This window comes from Dama dama, chromosome 5 (assembly GCF_033118175.1).
Source record: "Dama dama isolate Ldn47 chromosome 5, ASM3311817v1, whole genome shotgun sequence".
Taxonomy (NCBI): Eukaryota; Metazoa; Chordata; class Mammalia; order Artiodactyla; family Cervidae; genus Dama; species Dama dama.
This window is the reverse complement of record NC_083685.1, coordinates 97,662,537-97,683,384: the sequence shown is the minus strand read 5'-3', so window position 1 is coordinate 97,683,384 and position 20,848 is coordinate 97,662,537. Positions and strand designations below refer to the sequence as shown.

Genomic DNA, 20,848 nt, shown 5'->3' with positions numbered 1-20,848 from the left:
AATAAAAAGTTAATAAAATACATCAGTTCAGTTCAGTCACTCAGTCGTGTCCATAAATAGCCTATAATTTTTTTTCTCCATTAGTTAATGTAGTGAGTTATGCTGGTTTTCTAATGTGGATAAATCTTGCATTCTTACCAAAAAAAATAAGGTATTTTGCAAAGCCTGAGAGTCCAGTTTCTGGGTGTCAGGTTGTTAACATTGCCACTGAGATCTGGTTCCTCTTCTGAACTTATGGAAGACTCAAGCTTTGGTGCTGTTGTGCATGGGTGGAGTCATGGATGAGTTTTGACCAATGAGCGATGAGCAGAAGTGGTGTGGGTCATCTCCAGGCAGGAGTGTTTAATTGTTGGCGTAAGCCCTGGGGACCTCTCTGCCTCTGTTCTCAGTTCAGATCAGTTCAGTCACCCAGTTGTGTCCGACTCTTTGCCACCCCATGGACTGCAGCACACCAGGCCTCTCTGTCCATTACCAACTCCTGGAGTCCACCCAAACCCATGTCCATTGAGTTGGTGATGCCATCCAACCATCTTATCCTCTGTTGTTCCCTTCTCCTCCTGCCTTCAATCTTTCCCAGCATCAGGGTCTTTTCAAATGACTCAGCTCTTTGCATCAGGTGGCCAAACTATTGGAGTTTCAGCTTCAACCTCAGTCCTTCCGATGAATATTCAGGACTGATCTCCTTTAGGATGGACTGGTTGGATCTCCTTGCACTCCAAGGGACTCTCAAGAGTCTTCTCCAACACCACAGTTCAAAAGCATCAATTCTTCAGTGCTCAGCTTTCTTTATAGTCCAACTCTCACATCCATACATGACCACTGGAAAAACCATAGCCTTGACTAGATGGACCTTTGTTGGCAAAGTAATGTCTCTGCTTTTTAATATGCTATCTAGGTTGGTCATACCTTTCCTTCCAAGGAGTAAGCATCTTTTAATTTCATGGCTGCAGTCACCATCTGCAGTGATTTTGGAGCCCAGAAAAATAAAGTCTGCCGCTGTTTCCACTGTTTCCCCATCTATTTTCCATGAAGTGATGGGACCAGATGCCATGATCTTAGTTTTCTGAATGTTGAGCTTTAAGCCAACTTTTTCACTCTCCTCTTTGACTTTCATCAAGAGGCTCTTTAGTTCTTCTTCACTTTCTGCCATAAGGGTGGTGTCATATGCATATCTGAGGTTATTGATATTTCTCCTGGCAATCTTGATTCCAGCTTGTGCTTCCTCCAGCCCAGGGTTTCTCATGATGTACTCTGCATATAAGTTCCATAAGCAGGGTGACAATATACAGCCTTTCCCTATTTGGGGCCAGTCTGTTGTTCCTTGCCCAGTTCTAACTGTTGCTTCCTGACCTGCATACAGATTTCTCAAGAGGCAGGTCAGGTGGTCTGGTATTCCCATCTCTTTCAGAATTTTCCACAGTTTATTGTGATCCACACAGTCAAAGGCTTTGGCATAGTCAATAAAGCAGAAATAGATGTTTTTCTGGAACTCTTGCTTTTTCGATGATCCAACGGATGTTGGCAATTTGATCTCTGGTTCCTCTGCCTTTTCTAAAACCAGCTTGAACATCTGGAAGTTCACGTATTGCTGAAGCCTGGCTTGGAGAATTTTAAGCATCACTTTACTAGCGTGTGAGATGAGTGCAATTGTGCGGTAGTTTGAGCATTCTTTGGCATTGCCTTTCTTTGGGATTGGAATGCAAACTGACCTTTTCCAGTCCTGTGGCCACTGCTGAGTTTTCCAAATTTGCTGGCATATTGAGTGCAGCACTTTCACAGCATCATCTTTCAGGATTTGAAATAGCTCAACTGGAATTCCATCACTTCCACTAGCTTTGTTCGTAGTGATGCTTCCTAAGGCCCACTTGACTTCACATTCCAGGATGTCTGACTCTAGGTGAGTGATCATACCATCATGATTATCTGGGTCTTGAAGATCTTTTTTGTACAGTTCTGTGTATTCTTGCCACCTCTTCTTAATATCTTCTGCTTCTGTTAGGTCCCTACCATTTCTGTCCTTTATTGAACCCATCTCTGCATGAAATGTTCCCTTGGTATCTCTAATTTTCTTGAAGAGATTTCTAGTCTTTCCCATTCTATTGTTTTCCTCTATTTCTTTGCATTGATAGCTGAGGAAGGCTTTCTTCTCTCTCCTTGCTATTCTTTGGAACTCTGCATTCAAATGGAATATCTTTCCTTTTCTCCTTTGCTTTTTGCTTCCCTTCTTTTCACAGCTATTTGTAAGGCCTCCTCAGACAACTATTTTGCTTTTTTGCATTTCTTTTTCTTGGGGATGGCCTCTGTTCTAGAAGCCAGTAATGTGATGGTCCTTCCATCAGCTTCTGTCTCTGAGGAACTAGAGCAGAGCCCCTTGCTGACCTGAGCTGGGGATGGAGCTGAGTGAGAAACTTTTGCTGAGTTAGGCCATTGAGATTTGGGGACTGTTGTTGCAGCATAGTCTAGCCCACCCTGACTGAAACTGATAGTAATCTGGGGAGGCTAATATTCTCCCTTCCAGCCCTGTAGCCCTTAAAAATAGAGATTTGTGCAGCCCTTAAGTCAGTCATCCAGATCTTTCTTCACAGCCATCCAACTTTCCCATATTCTTGCTTCCCTAGACTTCACGTCTAGCCCCCCTCACCTCTTCTGCCTCCTGAGTCAAATTCTGTACCTGACCAAATCCTGGTCACAGTCTCTCTCTGGCCAGAGTCACAGTGTCTTTGGGGAGTGCATGTGGGGCAGCATTTGGCTCTGCCAAAGACTGAATTTTTACTTCCTCTACCTGTGATGCTGGGAGAAGAAGATCCCCATGGCCTTGTTCGTGAAGAGGTGTGTTTGGGGATGTCTCACCAGATTTTGTTCACCTTTGAATAAAATCAAAGAATGAGAAATACCCAACGTCGCCACCTTGTGGCCAGAAGGACTGTGGCAAAGGCTGGGTGTGCCCACCTCTTAAAACTGGGCTTTGACTTAGAACAGTAGGACCTATCAGGGCACAGTCAGATAATTTTTTTTTTTTTTTTAATGTGGCTGTGCCAGGTCTTAGTTGCAGCATGGGGAATCGTAGATCTACGTGGCAGCTTGTGGGATCTAGTTCCCTAACCAGGGATCGAATCCAAGCCCCACATTAGGAACACAGAGTCTTAGTCCCTGGACCACCATGGAAGTCACAGGCAGCTTGTCTTTCCACGAGGACGGATGCTACTTGACCTGCACCAAAATTAGCATTAGAAGACATGCCTCATCTGAAAAATGCCCTGAGCTGGAGAGGGTGGGACCAGGGAGGGTCATTGGAATCTGGTTCCCCAGAAAGCCAGCTTGGAGTGAGATTTATTGCGGAGACACACCTGACTACATGTAGGATTTTGTGTGGGCTTTGAACACCTCTGGGGACAGGATGTAGGGAGGGGGCCCATGTAAAGCTCCTGTTTCGTCAGACAGGCGGCGGCCCCCCAGCTTGCACTCTGGACCCTTTGTGCTTTTCCATGAGTATGAAGGGCAGCTGGTATGTTATTAGGGGAAGCATCCAGCCCTCTTTCACCAGCTGGGTTTGAGCAAGTCCCTCAGCCTCAGTGGCCCAGATGTGTCAGATAAATGGGAGGGATGGGAAGACCAGGAAAGTCCCTTCCAGCATGAATGTTCTAGGATTTGCTTTCATCATGGCTCCTGTCTCCCTAGACACTCTGTGGGGGATGTGGCTGTGAATTCCCCTGGCATGACCCCTATTTCAACTGGCTTATGGGGCAGACAAATAGCACATAAACAAATAAATCCTTTTAGATGGTTGCGAAAGCAGTCAGGAGATGAAACCAGGTGGTGGGTTAGCATGCCTGCGTCAAGGGGCATTAGGTGTGGTGGTCAGGGAACTGCAAGGGTCCTGAAGGGTGTGTGTTCAAGGCCAGGGTGGCTGGAATAGGTGACCCCAGGGAGGGGACAGAAGCTGGGTCATGCATGATCCTACAGTCTGCAGTTAAGTCTTTGGATTTGATTCTAAGGGCAAAACGGTTTTAAGTTCTGGCTTAAAGTAGGGATGTGACCTGACTTGATTTTTTTCCCTCTGTCTTGGGGGGGTGGGGCTCCCAGGGTTGCTCCTCTGCCTTGCCTGGCTCAGGGTGGGGTAAGGCGGTAGGGGGTGCCCCAGCAGAGAGGGCTCGGCTTCCTGTGTGGGTGGCTCATTGTGAGCCAACTCAGTGAGCTTGCATCCTTCCCAGGGGCCTCTTCTGCTCCCTGGGTCCAGCCCTGGTCAAGGAGAACCAGTTCTTCAGCCCAATGAGCACCTACCCAGAGTCATGCATCCTCATTTTGGTTGTAACTAGGGAGTGCCCCATCTATCTCCTTATGCCTAATCCCTTCCATGTCCCTGGCCATGTCTGTATCCCCACCATCCCCATCTTCATCTCTGTTTCCCTTAAGAACTTAATTCCCACTCTAGACTTGAGCCCTGATCAAACCCAGAGCCACCACTCCTGCTTTTTTGGGGACTGAGGAATTGGCTGGGGGAGACCTATTGGTATTTGATTGTGATTTGGAGAATGGTGGTAGATCCCTCAGGTTTGTGTAACACCCAAACTCTTCTACACCATCAGTTCCCTCCCCGTTCCCCCCATGTCCCTTCCCAGGCTACCCTCCTGGCTGCCTGGGTGCCCCTGCCTCCTTCCATGCCCCACAGAGTGATATTACTGTACCGCTGGATTAGAAAGTTAAGGCTGGGCTGCTTACCCCTGCTCCTTTAGGACTTGGCATCCCAAGCCCCTGAACCTCAATTCCCCATCCTTGGCCCTACCCCTCAAGGAGCCTTAGCAGCCCCCTGGGGGCACAGTCTCAAGGGAAGAGGAGTAGCTAGAAGGCAGGTGACTGGGAAAATTTGCTTAGAGTTCCCATCTTAAGATGCATATTTGAACCATCAGGTTCCTAGCATCATCCAAGAGTCATCATGGTGGGTGAGTAGAGCCCAGGAGGGCGGGCCTGACAGGTACTGTGCCCAGGCAAATGAGATAGCCCTGCCAGTCACAGAGCACCGGCACATGACCTTCATACCCAGCCTCTTCCTCATCCTGCCTCCATCCCCTTAACCCATCCCCCTGCCTCACATCATTTTCTACCCCTCACCTCATCTTTTCTGAATCTTCACACTAATTCCAACCCCATTCTTGATTCAGTTCCCACCCCTGATCTTGTCCTTATCACTAACCCATAGTTTGAGCGTCTCCCAGGTACTAGCTATTGTGCCTGGAGGTTGAGAGAAAACCAAATTATAGACATTCTACTCTAGTGGGAAAGACAGATATTCATCTATGATGTTAACTACAGTGCTCTAGGAGCCATTAAGAGTTAAATTTGGTCTTTCTTTTTAATTTATTTATTTTTAATTGGAGGATAATTGCTTTACAGTGTTGTGTTGGTTTATGCCACACATCAATATAAATCAGCAATAGGTATATACATGTCCCCTCCCTCTTGAACCTCCCTAAACTTGGCCTTTCTTGATGAAGCAATTATCAAGCTACAATATAAAGGAAGAGGAAGCATTAACCAGGCCTAAGAGGGAACAGTGTGTGCAAAGTCCCTGTGGTTGGGAAGAGCTGCTTTCACATTATATCTTTACTCAAAAGCCCCCTTCTCAAAGAGCTCTTGCTTGGCTGTTGTTGTTTAATCATGTCCAACTCTTTTGAGATCCCATGTGCTGGAGATGGGAATACCAGACCACTTGACCTGCCTCTTGAGAAATCTGTATGCAGGTCAGGAAGCAACAGTTAGAAGTGGACATGGAACAACAGACTGGTTCCAAATAGGAAAAGGAGTACGTCAAGGCTGTATATTGTCACCCTGCTTATTTAACTTACATGCAGAGTACATCATGAGAAACCCTGGGCTGGATGAAGCACAAACTGGAATCAAGATTTCTGGGAGAAAGATCAATAACCTCAGATATGCACATGACACCACCCTTATGGCAGAAAGTGAAGAAGAACTAAAGAGCCTCTTGATGAAAGTCAAAGAGGAGTGTGAAAAAGTTGGCTTAAAGCTCAACATTCAGAAAACTAAGATCATGGCATCCGGTCCCATTACTTCATGGAAAATAGATGGGGAAACAGTGGAAACAGTGGCAGACTTTATTTTTCTGGGCTCCAAAATCACTGCAGATGGTGACTGCAGCCATGAAATTAAAAGATGCTTACTCCTTGGAAGGAAAGGTATGACCAACCTAGATAGCATATTAAAAAGCAGAGACATTACTTTGCCAACAAAGGTCCATCTAGTCAAGGCTATGGTTTTTCCAGTGGTCATGTATGGATGTGAGAGTTGGACTATAAAGAAAGCTGAGCACTGAAGAATTGATGCTTTTGAACTGTGGTGTTGGAGAAGACTCTTGAGAGTCCCTTGGAGTGCAAGGAGATCCAACCAGTCCATCCTAAAGGAGATCAGTCCTGAATATTCATCGGAAGGACTGAGGTTGAAGCTGAAACTCCAATACTTTGGCTACCTGATGGGAAGAACTGACTCATTAGAAAAGACCCTGATGCTGGGAAAAATTGAAGGCAGGAGGAGAAGGGAACGACAGAGGATAAGATGGTTGGATAGCATCACCAACTCAATGGACATGAGTTTGAGTAAACTCTGGGAGTTGGTGATAGACAAGGAGGCCTGGTGTGCTGCAGTCCATGGGGTGGCAAAGAGTCAGACACGACTGAGCGATTGAACTGACTGTGCTGGAGTGGGCTGCCATTTCCTTCTCCAGGGGATCTTCCCAACCAGGGATTGAACCTACATCTCCTGCATTGGCAGGTGGATTCTTTACTACTGAGCCACCAGGGAAGCCCCTGATGTGTGGCTACTCTATATCTAAAGTGTAGTCTTTTACACTTTATTATCTTTCCCTACTTTATAGTTTCTCTTCAGCTCTTATCAATCTTTCTCATAGTACTTGATTCACCTGGCTATTAGGTAAAATTGTCTGTTTCCTTTACTAGAATGTAAGCTCCAGGAAGGAAAGCAGGCATTTGTTTTGTGAAGCCCTAAAAATATATTGGAGGGGACTTTCCTGGTGGTTCAGTGGTTGAGAATCAGGGGACATAGTTTCAAAAGACTCCTGGTGTGAGGAGATCCCCACATGCCACAGGGCAAGTAAGCCTGAGTGCCACAGCTCCGGAGCCTGTGTGCTGCAATTACTGAAGCCCAGAGTCCTAGAGCCCATGCTCTGCAACAATAGAAGTCACTGAAATGAGAAGCCTGTGTACTGAAACAAAGAGCAACAGCCACTCACTGAACTAGAGAAAGCAACAAAGACCCAGAGCAGCCAAAAATAAATATACAAATGCATTGTAGGGAACACAGGAAGGGGCTCCATAGTGTCTGCTGGTGAGTGAATGAGAGGCACCTGGTCCCAGACAGAAGAGAGAAAAGGGGAATGTGGTGGGGGATGAGACCCATGAAGGGGGCCCCGGGGGCCACGTGAAAGGATGATGTCATTGTCCCAAAGGTGAGAAGTTGCCACCACCAGGCTTGATCTGCTTGATCTGGAGTAGGAGGCAGTGTGAGGGGTTGATGTTGAGTCTGTACTCTTACCCCAGAGCTACTCACTGGTCTGACTTTTAAAAGAATTGCTAGTTTTTTTTTTTTTTTTTTTAACTTTTTATTTTTTTCCTCATGATGCAATAGTTGTTTTTAAATTAATTATTTATTTTATTTTTGTTTGCTGTGGGTTTTGTTGCATCAAGCAGGCTTTCTCTAGTTGCAGAGAGTGAGGGCTACTCTCTAGCTCTCATTAGGACGGCTTCTCTTGTTGTGGATCATGTGCTCTAGACTTGGGCTTCAGTAGTAGCAACTTGTGGGTCCGATTGTGGTGTAAGGATTAGCTGCTCCGTGGCATATAAGATCTTCCTGGATCAGAGGTGGAACCCATGTCCCTTACATTGGCGGGTGGATTCTTAACCAACAGACCACAAGGGGAAACTCTAGCTTAATTCTTATGCCCCAAATTTCACTCCAACAGTCTTCTATATTTGTTTTCAATCCCAATCCCTCTTTGGCTGATTGTGGCCCCATAGAAAGCCACAGATAAACCCCCTCTGATCCCTGACCCCTTCCTGGAGACTGTGTCCCCAAGCTCTAGTTTCAACACCCATCACCCTGTGTATTGTGGGTTCTGGGCCCTGGGACAGAAGGATAGGCCAGCCTTCCTACTGTGGGCACTAACTGCCCCATTTCCCAGAGTGGAATGGCAAGGCAACAGGTCAGCTGGACAGTGGGTTTATGCTGTGTCCCCCCTCCCTTGACCTCCACCCATCGGGGGCCCCCAGAACCAGTGCTAGTAATCCGCTATCCACAGCCCTGCTCAGCAGGGTGCCCAGTGTTGTAGCCAATAGGGGTGGGCAGAAGGAAGGCTGATAAAGATCTGGGGGCCCCTCCCCTAACTTTCCTGGGGCCCTGGCTCAGGCTGGACTGGCTCCCCCACCCTGAAGTCTCCTCCATCCAAGGCTTCTTCTACCCGCCCTCTCAGGGGCAGGCCCAGCACCCTGCCTATTGTCCCTCCCTGCCAGCTCCCAGAGGGTTCGCAGCCCAGACGCCTGCTCACTGGCCCCGGAGCACAGCCCCACCCCAGCCTGCCAGACTCCTGTCCTGCATCCGACCTGGTGCCACCCCCAACCCCGTCCGGGGCAGCAGCTTTGCCAGCCTCTGGGTCCCTGCTTCACCTCTCCACCTCGGAAGGCTGATCCTTCCACTCCTGTCTGTGTCTGACTTTTCCTGCCGGGCTTGGGCCCCCCTGTGGCCCCCCTCACCGTGTCTGCGATTGAGCCCCCTTCCTGCCTCCTGAAGAGCAACCATGGCCACCTACAAAGTCAGGGTGGCCACGGGCACCGACTTCTTGTCAGGAACCATGGACTCCATCTCTCTGATCATCGTGGGGACTCAGGGAGAGAGCCATAAGCAGCTGCTGAACCACTTTGGGAGAGATTTTGCAACTGGTGCGGTGAGTGTGTGTGTGTGTGTGTGTGTGTGTGTGTGTGTGTGAGCGTGTGCCTGGGGAGAAAGGGGAGGGATGAAGGGGTACAGGGCTCTGGAACCGGTGGGGCTCCAAGGTGGCTCAGAGGCCCCTACCCAAGACCTGGCTCCCAGCCTTCCTCCACCCCCTTCCCACCACCCGTCACCTCTCATTCCTTTGCCATCATCTCTCATTCCTCCCCCTGCTCTTTTCTCACTTCTTTTTCTCTCTCCTTCATCTCTCTCTCTGTCATCACTCACCCCACATCCCTCACCTCTCAACCCTCTCCCACTAGTTTCATCTCTCCTGCTTTCTAGTCTCTTTCCACCCCCTCTTCCCTCATCCCTTTCCTGTTTCCTCTCTCACACTCTTCCTCATGCCTCCCTCTCCCATTCTTACTCACCCTTCCTAAATTAACACATTATTGACCAGGGGATTTTTTTGCAAAATAAGATCCATGGCCAGTGATTTGTTATGTAAGTGAGTACTGAACCATCTCTGGTAAATAATGTTCAGGTAACAAAAGACCTATTAATGTGTCTTTGGTCAATAAGTTGTTAAGCTTCAGCATCACTGGCTTAAATTTCCACTGGATTCTCTCTGTCATACAAGGCATCAGACCAGCCTGTCCAGCGGGGACTCTCCTGCTCTGTGATAAAAGGCCCCCTCTGCTGGGCCCTCAGCCTAATTTTGAGTCAGGTCCAGCCACCTGCTGCTATGTGACCTTAGCAGATCACTCTATCTTTGTAGACATTTCTGAATCTCCACATCTTCACTGCTAAGTGGGAGGAAATGGAGGGCTGGTTGGACCACCTCTGCCCACTCTTAAGGATGTAGGAGGCTTGGGGGGCTCTATTTAGACCCCTTGTACACCAGTCCCTGGGGGTCTGCATGGCTCCTGCAGCCTCAGGTGGCTGGGGAGGAGGAGGTGGGAGGAGGGGATTTCAGGAGCCAAGGATGGAGAGAGGGAGTGCCTGGAGTCCTGCCCAGGTGGGGTCAGGCAGGTGGGAGGGGTCAGAGACCCCAACAATCAGGTCATCCCGGTCTAGGGAGGTGAGCATCGCCCAGCATGAGTGGGGCCTGGGTGAGAGGGCAGGCAGGTGGAGGCTGGTCTGCTCAGCTGGCCCTGTGCCCGCCCAGGTGGACGACTACACTGTCCAGTGTCAGCAGGACCTGGGGGACCTCATCATCGTCCGCCTGTACAAGGAGCGCTACTCCTTCTTCCCCAAGAACCCTTGGTACTGCAACTACGTGCAGGTCTGTGCGCCCAATGGCCGCATCTACCACTTCCCCGCCTACCAGTGGATGGACGGCTACAAGACCCTGGCGCTCCGGGAGGCTACAGGTAAGTCCTCAGTCTCCATCCCATACGATGAAGCCCCTCGCTCTGGCCTGGCCACCCCAGCATGGCCACCCCAGGCTCCCAGCCAGCCAGCCAAGTGCCAGCCTGACTGGGGCACCCAGGAACACCTGTCACTCTCCCACACCAGCCACGGTCCATGCTGCTCTGCTGGGCCCGGCTCAAGGCTGCGGCCTGGAGGAACGAGGCAGGGGGTGCTATTCTCTGGACCCCAGGGTCTGGCTGCAGACAGCATTCTCAGAGCGGACTCTCCATTATCTCTACAGTCCTCCCCTCAATGCCCACAGGAAGCCTGGCAACTCTCAGACCTCAGGACTCTGATCGGATGCCCTATGTACGCCAAGCAGCAGGAGCTGCTGCTCTGAAGACTCCCTGTTACCCCTTCAGGGTGCTGTTACTGTAACAGGATGCCTTGTTACTCTCATAGGATCTCCCATGATTCTACCAGCTGCCTTGTTATTTTCTGAAGAAGCCCTGATGGTTCAGCAGCCCTCCAAGGCTGTACAACAGGAGGTCTTGTACCTTCTCAAGATGCCCTGGATTTCTAATTGAGCATTTCTTAGACTGATGGGATGTTCTGTGGCTCCAACAGGCTTCCAATCACCCCAAAAGGACACCTCATTTCTCTCAAAGGACTCACTGCCCACTCCACCCCCTATTCAGTGAGGCTCCATCACAGTCCAATCCAAGGCCCTGTTACTCATATTGACTGTCAGAGTTCTTTGAGGTGGCCAGTCAAGGCTGCCCCAGCTGTTTTCCCAGCCACTTGATTGCTGCCATGAAAAAGGGAAAGGACCTGAGGGCCCAAGTCGCTTGCATCCACCCCTGCATCTACCCTTGTGTGGCTGCTCCAAGGAGACTTCAATCTTGTCCTCTTTTGTTCCCTTCTTTCAACCAGCCATGCTCCTCTGGGCTCCTCTGGCCTCCTCCGAGGTAGATGAGAGGGGAGGCAGGGCTGAGGGAACCTCAGGGCGGGGAGCTCCTCCTCTCAGAGGTTGACCACCCCTCTCCCTTCTCTCATTTCCCCATGGCCAATTCCTTGCCCTGGGAGCAGGGGGTCAGGGCCTGAGCTGGGGAAAGGAGAGTCAGGGGCAGAGGGAGGCAGGCCTGGTTAGGTGGGGGCATAGGAGAGGGCCTCGCAGAGACGTGGAGCATCTTCCCAAAGTGATAGGTCTGAGCAGCATGGAAACGCTGGGAGGCAGGCAGGAATGGGGTTGGGTGGGGCAGCTGCCATGAAATACCAGGGCAGGGAGACTTGAATGACCGGCTGGGACCTTCAAGGACGAAGGCTCCAGGGATGAAACTGAACTGGGTCTGTGGGTTACACGACTTCAGATGGCATTGTTCACCCTGAGTGCAATGTGAGCTGAGGCAGATAGAAGGAGAAGGAAGGTGGCCTGTGAAGGAAAATGATGGGGAGGCAGCGATAGGCACCTGCCAGCCTGGGACTACCAGGATGTGAGTGTCAGCTTCACCACTTGCTGGGCATCTGGACTCATTTCCAAATTCTTCTAAGTCTCAGTGTCCTCATTTGTCAACTGGGCTGACAGCAGAACCTACTTCATGGGGTTGATGTGAGAAGCCAATGTTATTTCTGAAATTTTCCTTTTAACATGTTTGGACTGAGGTTGACTGCAGGCAACTGAAACTAGGGAAAGTGAAACTACAGTTAAGGGGACTCCCTGTATGTATTTACACAAATGTATCTTCATATATGTATATATTCTTTATATACTCACACATACCGTATGTTACATGATACATCCACCAGGGTAACTGCAAATATGTCAAATGTTTCTGCAAGCCAAAACTGTGTAGTTTCAGAGTGGTTTAAATCAAGACCGTATGCAGCCTCAAGTAAATTTAGATCAGGTTTTGTTGGCCAAGAAGTGTGTGCCTATTTGTGGAAAAAAATAATAATAAAAAACAAAAACTTGACTTCTGGACCTTTTGGAATTGTGGAGATCAGACTGTGGGCCTATAATAGTTATCTGCCTCATAATTTAAACTGTTCTTATGCAAATTAAATTATTGACATAAGTATTTAGAAGGGCTTCCCAGGTGGTTCAGACGGTAAAGAATCCACAGGCAATGCAAAAGACCCGGGAGACTTGAGTTCGATCCCTGGGTCGGGAAGATGCCCCAAAGAAGGAAATGGCAATCCACTCCAGTATACTTGCCTGGGAAATCCCATGGAGAGAGGAGCCCGGCGGGCCCCAGTCCTTGAAGTTGCAGAGTTGGATGTGACTGAGCAACTAACACAATATTTAGAAAGTGCCTGGTACCCAGTAAGTTCTAAACAACTGCTAGGTATTCATGTTCCAGGAGTTCTAGAAGAGGGACTTCCCTGCAGCAGAGCCCCCTGGAAAGGTAGAGCAAGGACAGGGAAGGGTGGTCCGTAATCCTTTTGATCCTTTCATCTGACTTTCTGGGAGAAGACACACCCTCTCTCTCCCAGGGTAAGCCTTCCCCATCCTTGGCTGTGTCCCACCTCCCCACAGCGCTGACTTTGAGGACAGTAGCTGAATTCTGATCCCCGAAGTGGGCAGGGGCAGGCCGGGGCAGGGGCAGACCTTGAGACTCCTCCTTGGTCTCCCTGCAGGAAAGACAGCAGCAGATGACACACTCCCGATCCTTCTGGAACACCGAAAGGAGGAGCTCAGAGCCAAGCAGGACTTCTACCAGTGAGGGGGGTGGGGGGCAAGGGCTGCGGGAGGTCAGGGGGCCAGTGGTGGCTGTGCCCTGGGATGGTGCGTGGCCATCAGGACCAACCGGCTAGGTTTCTGTTCGCAGCTGGAGAGTCTTTGTTCCTGGCCTGCCCAACTACGTACACATCCCCAGCTACCGCCCTCCTGCCCGGAGAAACCCCAACCGGCCGGAGTAAGGACCTGGGGCTGCCCAAGGGCCCCTCCCACGACTGACAGCTGCCCCCTGCCCTCTCCCTGTGCCCTGGACCCCAGATGCCCAGCCCTGCTCTCCTCCCTACAGGTGGAATGGCTATATCCCCGGGTTCCCGATTCTCATCAACTTTAAGGCCACCAAGTTCCTGGACTTAAATCTGCGCTACTCGTTCACCAAGACGGCCGCCTTCTTTTTCCGCCTGAGCCCCATGTGAGTGTGTGTGAGGGGCGGGTGTGAGGACTCTTGTAAAGACTGTCGCTCCACGCCCGCCTCCACCACAGCTTGGACGGGAGGGCAGTGGGAGCCGGAAAGAGAGGGTTAGGGAACCTTAGAGGTGACCCTCGGAGACCTAGACATAGGAAGGCCTTGAGCTGTGCCACGGGGCGACCCTGAAACCCGCCCAGACTCAAGGACCCAAGAGACCCTGGGGGTGGGGGTGGGGCAGCCCTACCGCCGTTCCAGGGGCACTGGACCCCGTTTCTGACGGCTTCCCCCTCGAATCCCCTGTCATAGGGCACTGGGGTTCAAACTCCGCGGCCTGGTGGACAGCAAACGGTCCTGGAAGAAACTGAAGGACATTAAGAAAATTTTCCCTGGCAATAAATCTGTGGTCTTCGGTATGGGGTGGGAACGAGAACGGGGGAGCGGGACGACATCGGGCCCCAGGTGCTCGAGCCGCGGGCGGGAGGCAGGACCCTCGCGTGGGATGTGGGGTGGGAGCCGCACAGAGAACGCGAGGCCGGAATTCGCACAGGCGAGCGCGCCCTCTGGCGGCTCCTCGGAAAACGCCGCCCTGCTCCCCTCCGGTGGCTCAACCCTAGGCCGGGAGCTTGGTTTTCCTCCGGAAATCTCCTCTGTGGTCCATGGCCTTCCTCCCTCCCTCCCGGTCCTCAGCTCTCGTCCTCTACGACCCTGAGGGGCAGTGGGTGGCGTCGTGACGTCCCCACGCTGTCCCCCCAGAGTACGTGGCTGAGCACTGGGCAGAGGACAGCTTCTTTGGGTACCAGTACCTCAATGGCATCAACCCAGGCCTGCTCTGCCGCTGCACGCGGATCCCGGACAAGTTCCCAGTCACAGACGACATGGTGGCCCCCTTCCTGGGCGAGGGAACGTGCCTACAAGCGGAACTGGAGGTGAAGCCCGCTCTGGAGTTGAGCCCCCCACAGCCTCCCTTCCTCCCTCTCTCCTGGCATCCCTGTCTCTCCCCACCTACTCCTCCGCAGACCCCCACCCCTCACCCCACTCCCCACCTCGGGTCCTGGCCAACCCCACGCCTGGGGAGCCAGAGCACCCTGCACTCAAGGCGTGGGTCATGGGTGCCACGTGCTGGGTGCCTACCTGTCCACTCATCACGGCTCCCCTCCAGAAGGGGAACATCTACCTGGCCGACTACCGCATCTTGGAGGGCATTCCCGCTGTTGAACTTAACGGCCAGAAGCAGTACCACTGCGCCCCACTCTGCCTGCTACACTTTGGCCGGGAAGGGAACCTCCTGCCTATTGCCATCCAGGTGCCTGGGGTGCAGGCCTGGGGGTGGGTGCTGTGTGAGTGTTGCCGCGGGTGAGCCTCTGTGTGTGCATGAAGAGATGTGTGATTGCATGGGCTGGTGTGTGTACTTGTATACTTGTATCTGTGTGAGTTTATGGTCAGTCGGTCAGCCTGTGTATGTGTGTGTGTATGTGAACTTTATGTCCCTGTGTGTGTATCTATTTGTGAAGGATTGTGCCTGTGTGAACCTGCACTATCTCTGTGTGGGCCTGTGTGCCTGTGTGAGTCTATGTTCCTGTGTGTGCATCTAAGAATACACCTATGTTTATATATGTCCCTGTCTGTGTGTGTGGCTAGTGGTGAGCCTGGTGTATTGTAAGCACCAGACTGAGTCTCTGAAGGTCCCTTCCTGGGTACATCTTTGTGCTGCCACTTGTATGCCCATGCTGCATAAAGTTGGGCCCCTGAGGGTGCACTCGTGTGTAATCCCCAGTGTGTAGAGTGTGGGTACTGTGTCTATATGCACAGAAGTGACCAGGGAGGAGTAAGCCTGTCTCTTTGACTCCATTCATCCACCTGCTTGATAAGTCAATGCCTGCTGTGGCTTATCTGTTAGAAAAACTGTGCTGATCATACATAGCCACTGCCTTGAGAGTGTGGCCTGGCTGGAGGGGAAACTGGGATGCTTTCTTCCCAGAGGTTTCCGCCAAGATCATGTCTGAATTAGTCACCCCTTGGGGTAGGAGTGGGGATCAGCCACGTTCTGATGCTCCTGGCTTGTTAGTGGAACGGTGCAGGCTAGATTTCAATGAACCACTAACCCCTAGGGAGCTGGGTACCCTTTTGCACTGCACAACCTGCACAGCTGAATGTGGCGACTATGGGATTGAGGTAAGGATGGGTTTTCAGAGGAGGCAGATTTTTGAGCTGGTTCTTGTGGAATGAGTGGGAGCTTTCTGGTAGAGGAAGGGATGGGGGAAGGTACCACAGGCAGAGGGAAGAGCAGGAGCAGATGTGAGAGGGAGGGAAGGCCCTGGTGTGCTCAGAGGACCAGAGGGACTGGAGTGTAGGGGTTGGAGTTTTCACCCCCTGGTCTCCCTTCTGCCTCCCTCATGTAGTGGGGGCCCTTGTGTATGTGGGTCTATGCTCTCACCTAACACTTTCTCCTTCCTCACCCCCAGCTCAGCCAGACCCCTGGGCCCGACTGCCCCATCTTCCTGCCCAGTGACTCCGAGTGGGACTGGCTGCTGGCCAAGACGTGGGTGCGCTATGCCGAGTTCTACTGCCACGAGGGCATCTCCCACTTGCTGGAGACCCACCTCATCGCTGAGGCCTTCTGCCTGGCCTTGCTGAGGCAGCTACCCATGTGCCATCCCCTCTACAAGGTATGGGCTTGGGCCAAGGGGCCTCTGTGAAACATCACCGGCCTCAGTTAGCCCCAGAAAGCTGCCTGGTTTGCTAAGGAGTCAGAAGCATTCCAGCTAGACTTGGGGAGGCAGCTTAGGGGGCTGTTGGGAGGTCTGATGTTGCAGAAACAGGGAGTGCTGACATTCTACAGGGGATGACTTCAGCCCTCTCTCATCATCTTCCCTGCTCCCCCCAACAGCTCCTCATCCCCCACACCCGGTACACCATCCAGATCAACAGCATCGGGCGGGCTGTCCTCCTTAATGAAGGGGGGCTCTCTGCCAGGGTAAGACTTCTTTCTCCAACCCCACAAGACACGTGTTTCCCTTCTGGCCTTTGCAGTTGGACTAAAGCTGAACTTCCCAGCTGCCTTTAGATCATGAGTGGGCACGGAGGGAGGGGACCAGTTAAGACGGGTGCTGTGCCTGCCAGGCTGCAGAGGCCGAGCTGGGTGTGCTGATCCGGAGTGCGAGGATCCCCAGACAGTGTGCTCCAGGGTCTGCCTGGTCCCTTACAGAGCATGTCCCTGGGCCTGTCCGGCTTTGCCGAGGCGATGGTGCGGGCTCTGTCGGAGATCAACTACGACAACCTCTACCTCCCCGACGACTTCGTGAGACGTGGGGTTCAGGACCTGCCGGGGTATTATTACCGTGAGGACAGCCTGGCAGTGTGGGATGCACTGGAGAGGTGAGGTCAGGGCAGCAGTGGGTGGTACTTGAGGTGGACACACCCTGGGGTGTTACAGGGGGTCTGGGGAGATTTAAAGGACCAGGGGTGCCCTCCTGGGGCTTGGGGATAAGGTCTGGAATGTGTGTGGGGATCACACATGTGCTCACACTCTGGGTGGGGCCTCTGAGGCCTGATGGCCCCCTTCTTTGCTTTGGCCCCCATCTGGCTCTGCTTGCCAGACCCTGTCTGGGTTCTGAGCTGCCTGTGGGCCTCATCTGATCCTTACTGGGAGCACTCTGAGCGTTTTCTGACCTTGCCCAGCCATTCCTCTTGCTACCTCTGCCCACCCACAGGCCTGGGGCTGCTCTGGGTCAGCCGATGCTGGGGCATCCTGAGGGAGGTGGGAGAACCATGGTAAGGGAAGGCACCAGGAGTTCAAACTGAGGTCCTGTCCCCCGGTCAGGTATGTGACAGAGATCATCACCTACTATTACCCATGTGACGCCGCGGTGGAAGGTGACCTGGAATTGCAGTCCTGGGTGCAGGAGATATTCAAGGAGTGTCTACTAGGGCGTGAGAGCTCAGGTATGGGCCTGACCCCCAGCAGGGACCCAGGGCTCTGGCGTGGGGTGGGCCCTCGGGGTGGGCCCTCCCAGGCTGGGCTGAAGCTAGTCTCACTTTGGGCTGAAGGAAGCCAAAGAGAGCCCTGGGATTCGACAGAGCTCTTCGCTGGCCGCTGGAGCAGTGGCATCTCAGAGAGGTTGGGGAAGAAAGCCTGACTAGCTGGGGGTCCCTGTCTGAGCTCAGGGGGCTGTGGGTCATCTTGGTAGATACCAGGAGAGGTCCCAGTTTCTTACTTCAGGAAAAAAAAAAAAAAAAAAACCTTTGTGGGCTGAGAAATGGGGCATGAGTTCCAACAGGACAGGCCAGTGTGTACTGGAGGCGGGGGAGCTGGCGAGAAGCAGGCAGGTTTCAGGAGAGGGAGGGGGTGGGGAGCGAATCTTGAAGATGTGCCACTTGGGCACCCACTCAACAAATATTTAGTGAGCACCTACAATGTGGTGAACACTGTACTGGTTACTGGGGAGGCCAAAGGGAATGAGACGCTGAAGGCGCTGCCCTTGAGTTGATCAGTCTCTAGGGGTAGCCACTCACTGTAAACGGGCAGGTGCATTATAGTAAGACTGGTGCAGTTTGTGGGGAAGCCAGGGAGGGGCTGTAGGAACCCAGCGTGGGGCGGGGGAACCTACCCCAGCTTGGGGAGGGCTGGCAGGTAGAGAGTGAGGGGTGTGTAGCAGCAAGCTAAGATCTAGCTAAGATTTGCATGATGGGAGGTCAGCCAGGTGATGACAGAGGTGGGGTTGGAGAGTCCTGGCTTGGGAGCTGCATGTGGAAAGGCCTGAAAGCCAGACTGAGCAGAGTTAGTTCTGGGACTGCTGATAAGTCCCTGCAGCTGGGGTTCTGGGGCGGGGGGAGTGGGGCAGCCTCCTGTGAGATGAGGCTGAAGCCAGGAGCAGGGGCTGGGTGCTGCAGCCTGGTTAAGGAGTCTGGAATTCCTCTGAGTTCAGAGGGAGCTATCGAGGGGTGTCTGGGGAGATGAAATGTGCACAGTAGGATGTCAGACTGCACTGGTGGTCAGGGAACAGTTTGGGAAGCTGCTGTGGTGTCCAGGAGGGAGATGTCAGGGACCTGCCCTGGGAAGGGGCTCTGGGGATGAAGAGGATCCCAGAGCTAGTTGGGAGACAGAAATGACAGGATTTGCTGACTGGTTTGGGTTTGTCAGTGGGGGATGAGTGATGGGAAGGAGGAGCCAAGGGTGACTCCTGGGTTTTGGGCTTTTGAAACTGGGTGGATGGTGTGTATCATTCTTTGAGCTGGGGGCCTGGAAGGAGGAGCAGTTGAGGGAGGAAGATGACAGGTCTGGTTTGAATGTGTTGGGCTTTTGGAACCTGGGGTCACCATGGCAACCAGAGCTAGGTGCTCATGTGGGGCACAGGAAAGAGAAGCAAGCTTGGAGGAGCCCCCGAGGACATTTGGCCAAGGCCTAGTTGAACCCCACCTTGGGGGTGGGGGTGGTTTGTGGCCAAACAACGGCCAAAGAGGCAGGTTGGGGGCAGCCTGGAGTGCTGGAAGAACAAGGTGAGCTGGGCTTGGCCATGCCCTCTGTGGGCCAGACAGGACCTGGGCAGCACTGATGTGGCCTGGGCCTTACCTGCCTGCACCTGCCCTCCCACCAGGCTTCCCCACATGCTTACGAACTGTGCCTGAGCTGATCCGATATGTCACCATTGTCATCTACACCTGCTCTGCCAAGCACGCAGCTGTCAACACAGGGCAGGTACCTGGACTCACCAGCCCCTGCCCCAGGCCCAGACTTGACCTTAATCCCAGCCCCAACGTCTGAACTCTGCCTCAGCCATAATCCCCAGTCTGGCCCAGATCTGTCTCAACCAGAGTCCCCAGTTCAATCCCCGCCTCCATCGACACCCGAGGACCTCTGACCCAGAGACCTCTGACCCAGAAACCCCTCTCTACTCCACCTCCAGTTGGAATTCACCGCCTGGATGCCCAACTTCCCCTCATCCATGCGGAACCCACCAATACAGGCCAAGGGGCTGACCACGCTGGAGACCTTTCTTGACACGTTGCCGGATATTAAGACCACATGCATCACCCTACTGGTGCTTTGGACACTCAGTCGGGAGCCCGACGACAAGGTGTCCTGGGCCTGGGGGTGCAGGTGGGGGTGGGGAACCTCTGAGCAGAGGCAGGCGGCTGGAGAGCTGGGAGCCCAACGAGAGGGGGGTGTCAAGGGCAAGAGGCAGGGAGGGAGGCTGCTGAAGGGGAAGGGCTGAAGGGGTGGGGAGGGGAGGGTCTCTGTTCCAGCCGCCTGGTTCTGTGTCCGCAGCGGCCCCTGGGCCACTTCCCAGACATCCACTTCGTGGAGGAGGCCCCGAGGAGGAGCATAGAGACCCTCCGCCAGCGCCTGGCCCAGATCTCACACAACATCCGCCAACGCAACAAGTGTCTCCCCATCCCCTACTACTACCTGGACCCCGTGTTGATTGAGAACAGCATTTCTATATAGCACAGCCCCTCTCCACTCGCCTTTCCTGCCTTGCACCCACCTGTTTTCCAATAAAATCACTTCAAACACAAGCCTGGGGTCTGTGTCTGTCTTTATTGTGGGTGCACGCCTGGGCTAGGGTGCACTGCGCTCACAAGGTGATGCTTTTCCCACTAAAGCCTGGTCCAGGTACTCATATGGCAGCGCCAGGCCTGGGTTTTGCTCCCGGGTGTCCCGTGAGATGTGGGTCAGGTGGCTGTGGAAGACAGAAGTTTTCATCCTCGGGGCCTCCTCGGTGAAGTGCTCATCAGGGTAGGTGCCCAGGCACCGCTGGGGACGGCAGGAGAGAAGGCTGGAGCTCCTGACCCACAAGCCTCGGCCCCATCTTTCAACCAAAAGCTATTCTGATCCACCTGGAGTCCCCTGGGCCCCAGACCACCAGAAAATTCACCCAAGGGCACAGACCACCACCCAAGTCCCACTCACCTACCTAAGAACCCAGACCACCCAAGACCCATTCAACTTGAAACATAACCCTCCCATCCAGTCTAGGCAAAAGAACACCCTCCATCCAGCCTACCCAGACCTCCCAAGCCATGAGCCCTTTGAAACCCAGACCACTCTAAGTTCCACCTACACAGAGCCCCTTCCACCCTAAACCACACCCCCCAGCAACTACATCACTCCAGGCCCCGCCCCCCAAGAAGCCCAGTCGGCTCATGCACCCTCCAAGTAATGCAGTGTCCCCAGCAGCCTTTCTTCACCCTACTCACTCTCCGGGAACCTGAGACCCTACCCCACCCCACCCCACCCTGGACCTTACAGTGTTCTTCGTTTCATCGCTGACACTCCAGAAGAGCTCAAGGGAGTGGCACTTGACATTGACCTCAGGAGTGAGGCCACCAGGCTTGTCGGACTCTGGACTTTGGAGGTAGGTGGGGGGAGCCAGATGATGCTGGGAGAATTGGGCATC

General features: G+C 52.9%; 1 protein-coding gene across 1 annotated transcript; it reads left to right on the top strand.

Annotated features, from left to right (window-relative positions):
* The first annotated feature begins 8,824 nt into the window (after positions 1-8,824).
* Positions 8,825-19,896, top strand: ALOX12B (arachidonate 12-lipoxygenase, 12R type). The gene is made up of 15 exons (XM_061141061.1): positions 8,825-8,971; positions 10,124-10,328; positions 12,946-13,027; positions 13,137-13,223; positions 13,332-13,454; positions 13,758-13,861; positions 14,205-14,377; positions 14,611-14,754; positions 15,914-16,117; positions 16,339-16,425; positions 16,657-16,826; positions 17,272-17,393; positions 19,046-19,146; positions 19,355-19,525; positions 19,717-19,896. Exons 1-15 carry the CDS (start codon positions 8,825-8,827, stop codon positions 19,894-19,896), a joined length of 2,100 nt encoding a protein of 699 aa, XP_060997044.1.
* Positions 19,897-20,848: the final 952 nt, after the last annotated feature.

Bases quoted from the DNA above. Each gene is read 5' to 3' on its own strand.
- ALOX12B (XM_061141061.1), top strand. From the start codon at position 8,825: ATGGCCACCTACAAAGTCAGGGTGGCCACGGGCACCGACTTCTTGTCA. The intron at 14,378-14,610 runs GTGAAGCCCGCT...GCTCCCCTCCAG, and splicing joins GCCTACAAGCGGAACTGGAG to AAGGGGAACATCTACCTGGC. The intron at 17,394-19,045 runs GTATGGGCCTGA...CCCTCCCACCAG, and splicing joins ACTAGGGCGTGAGAGCTCAG to GCTTCCCCACATGCTTACGA.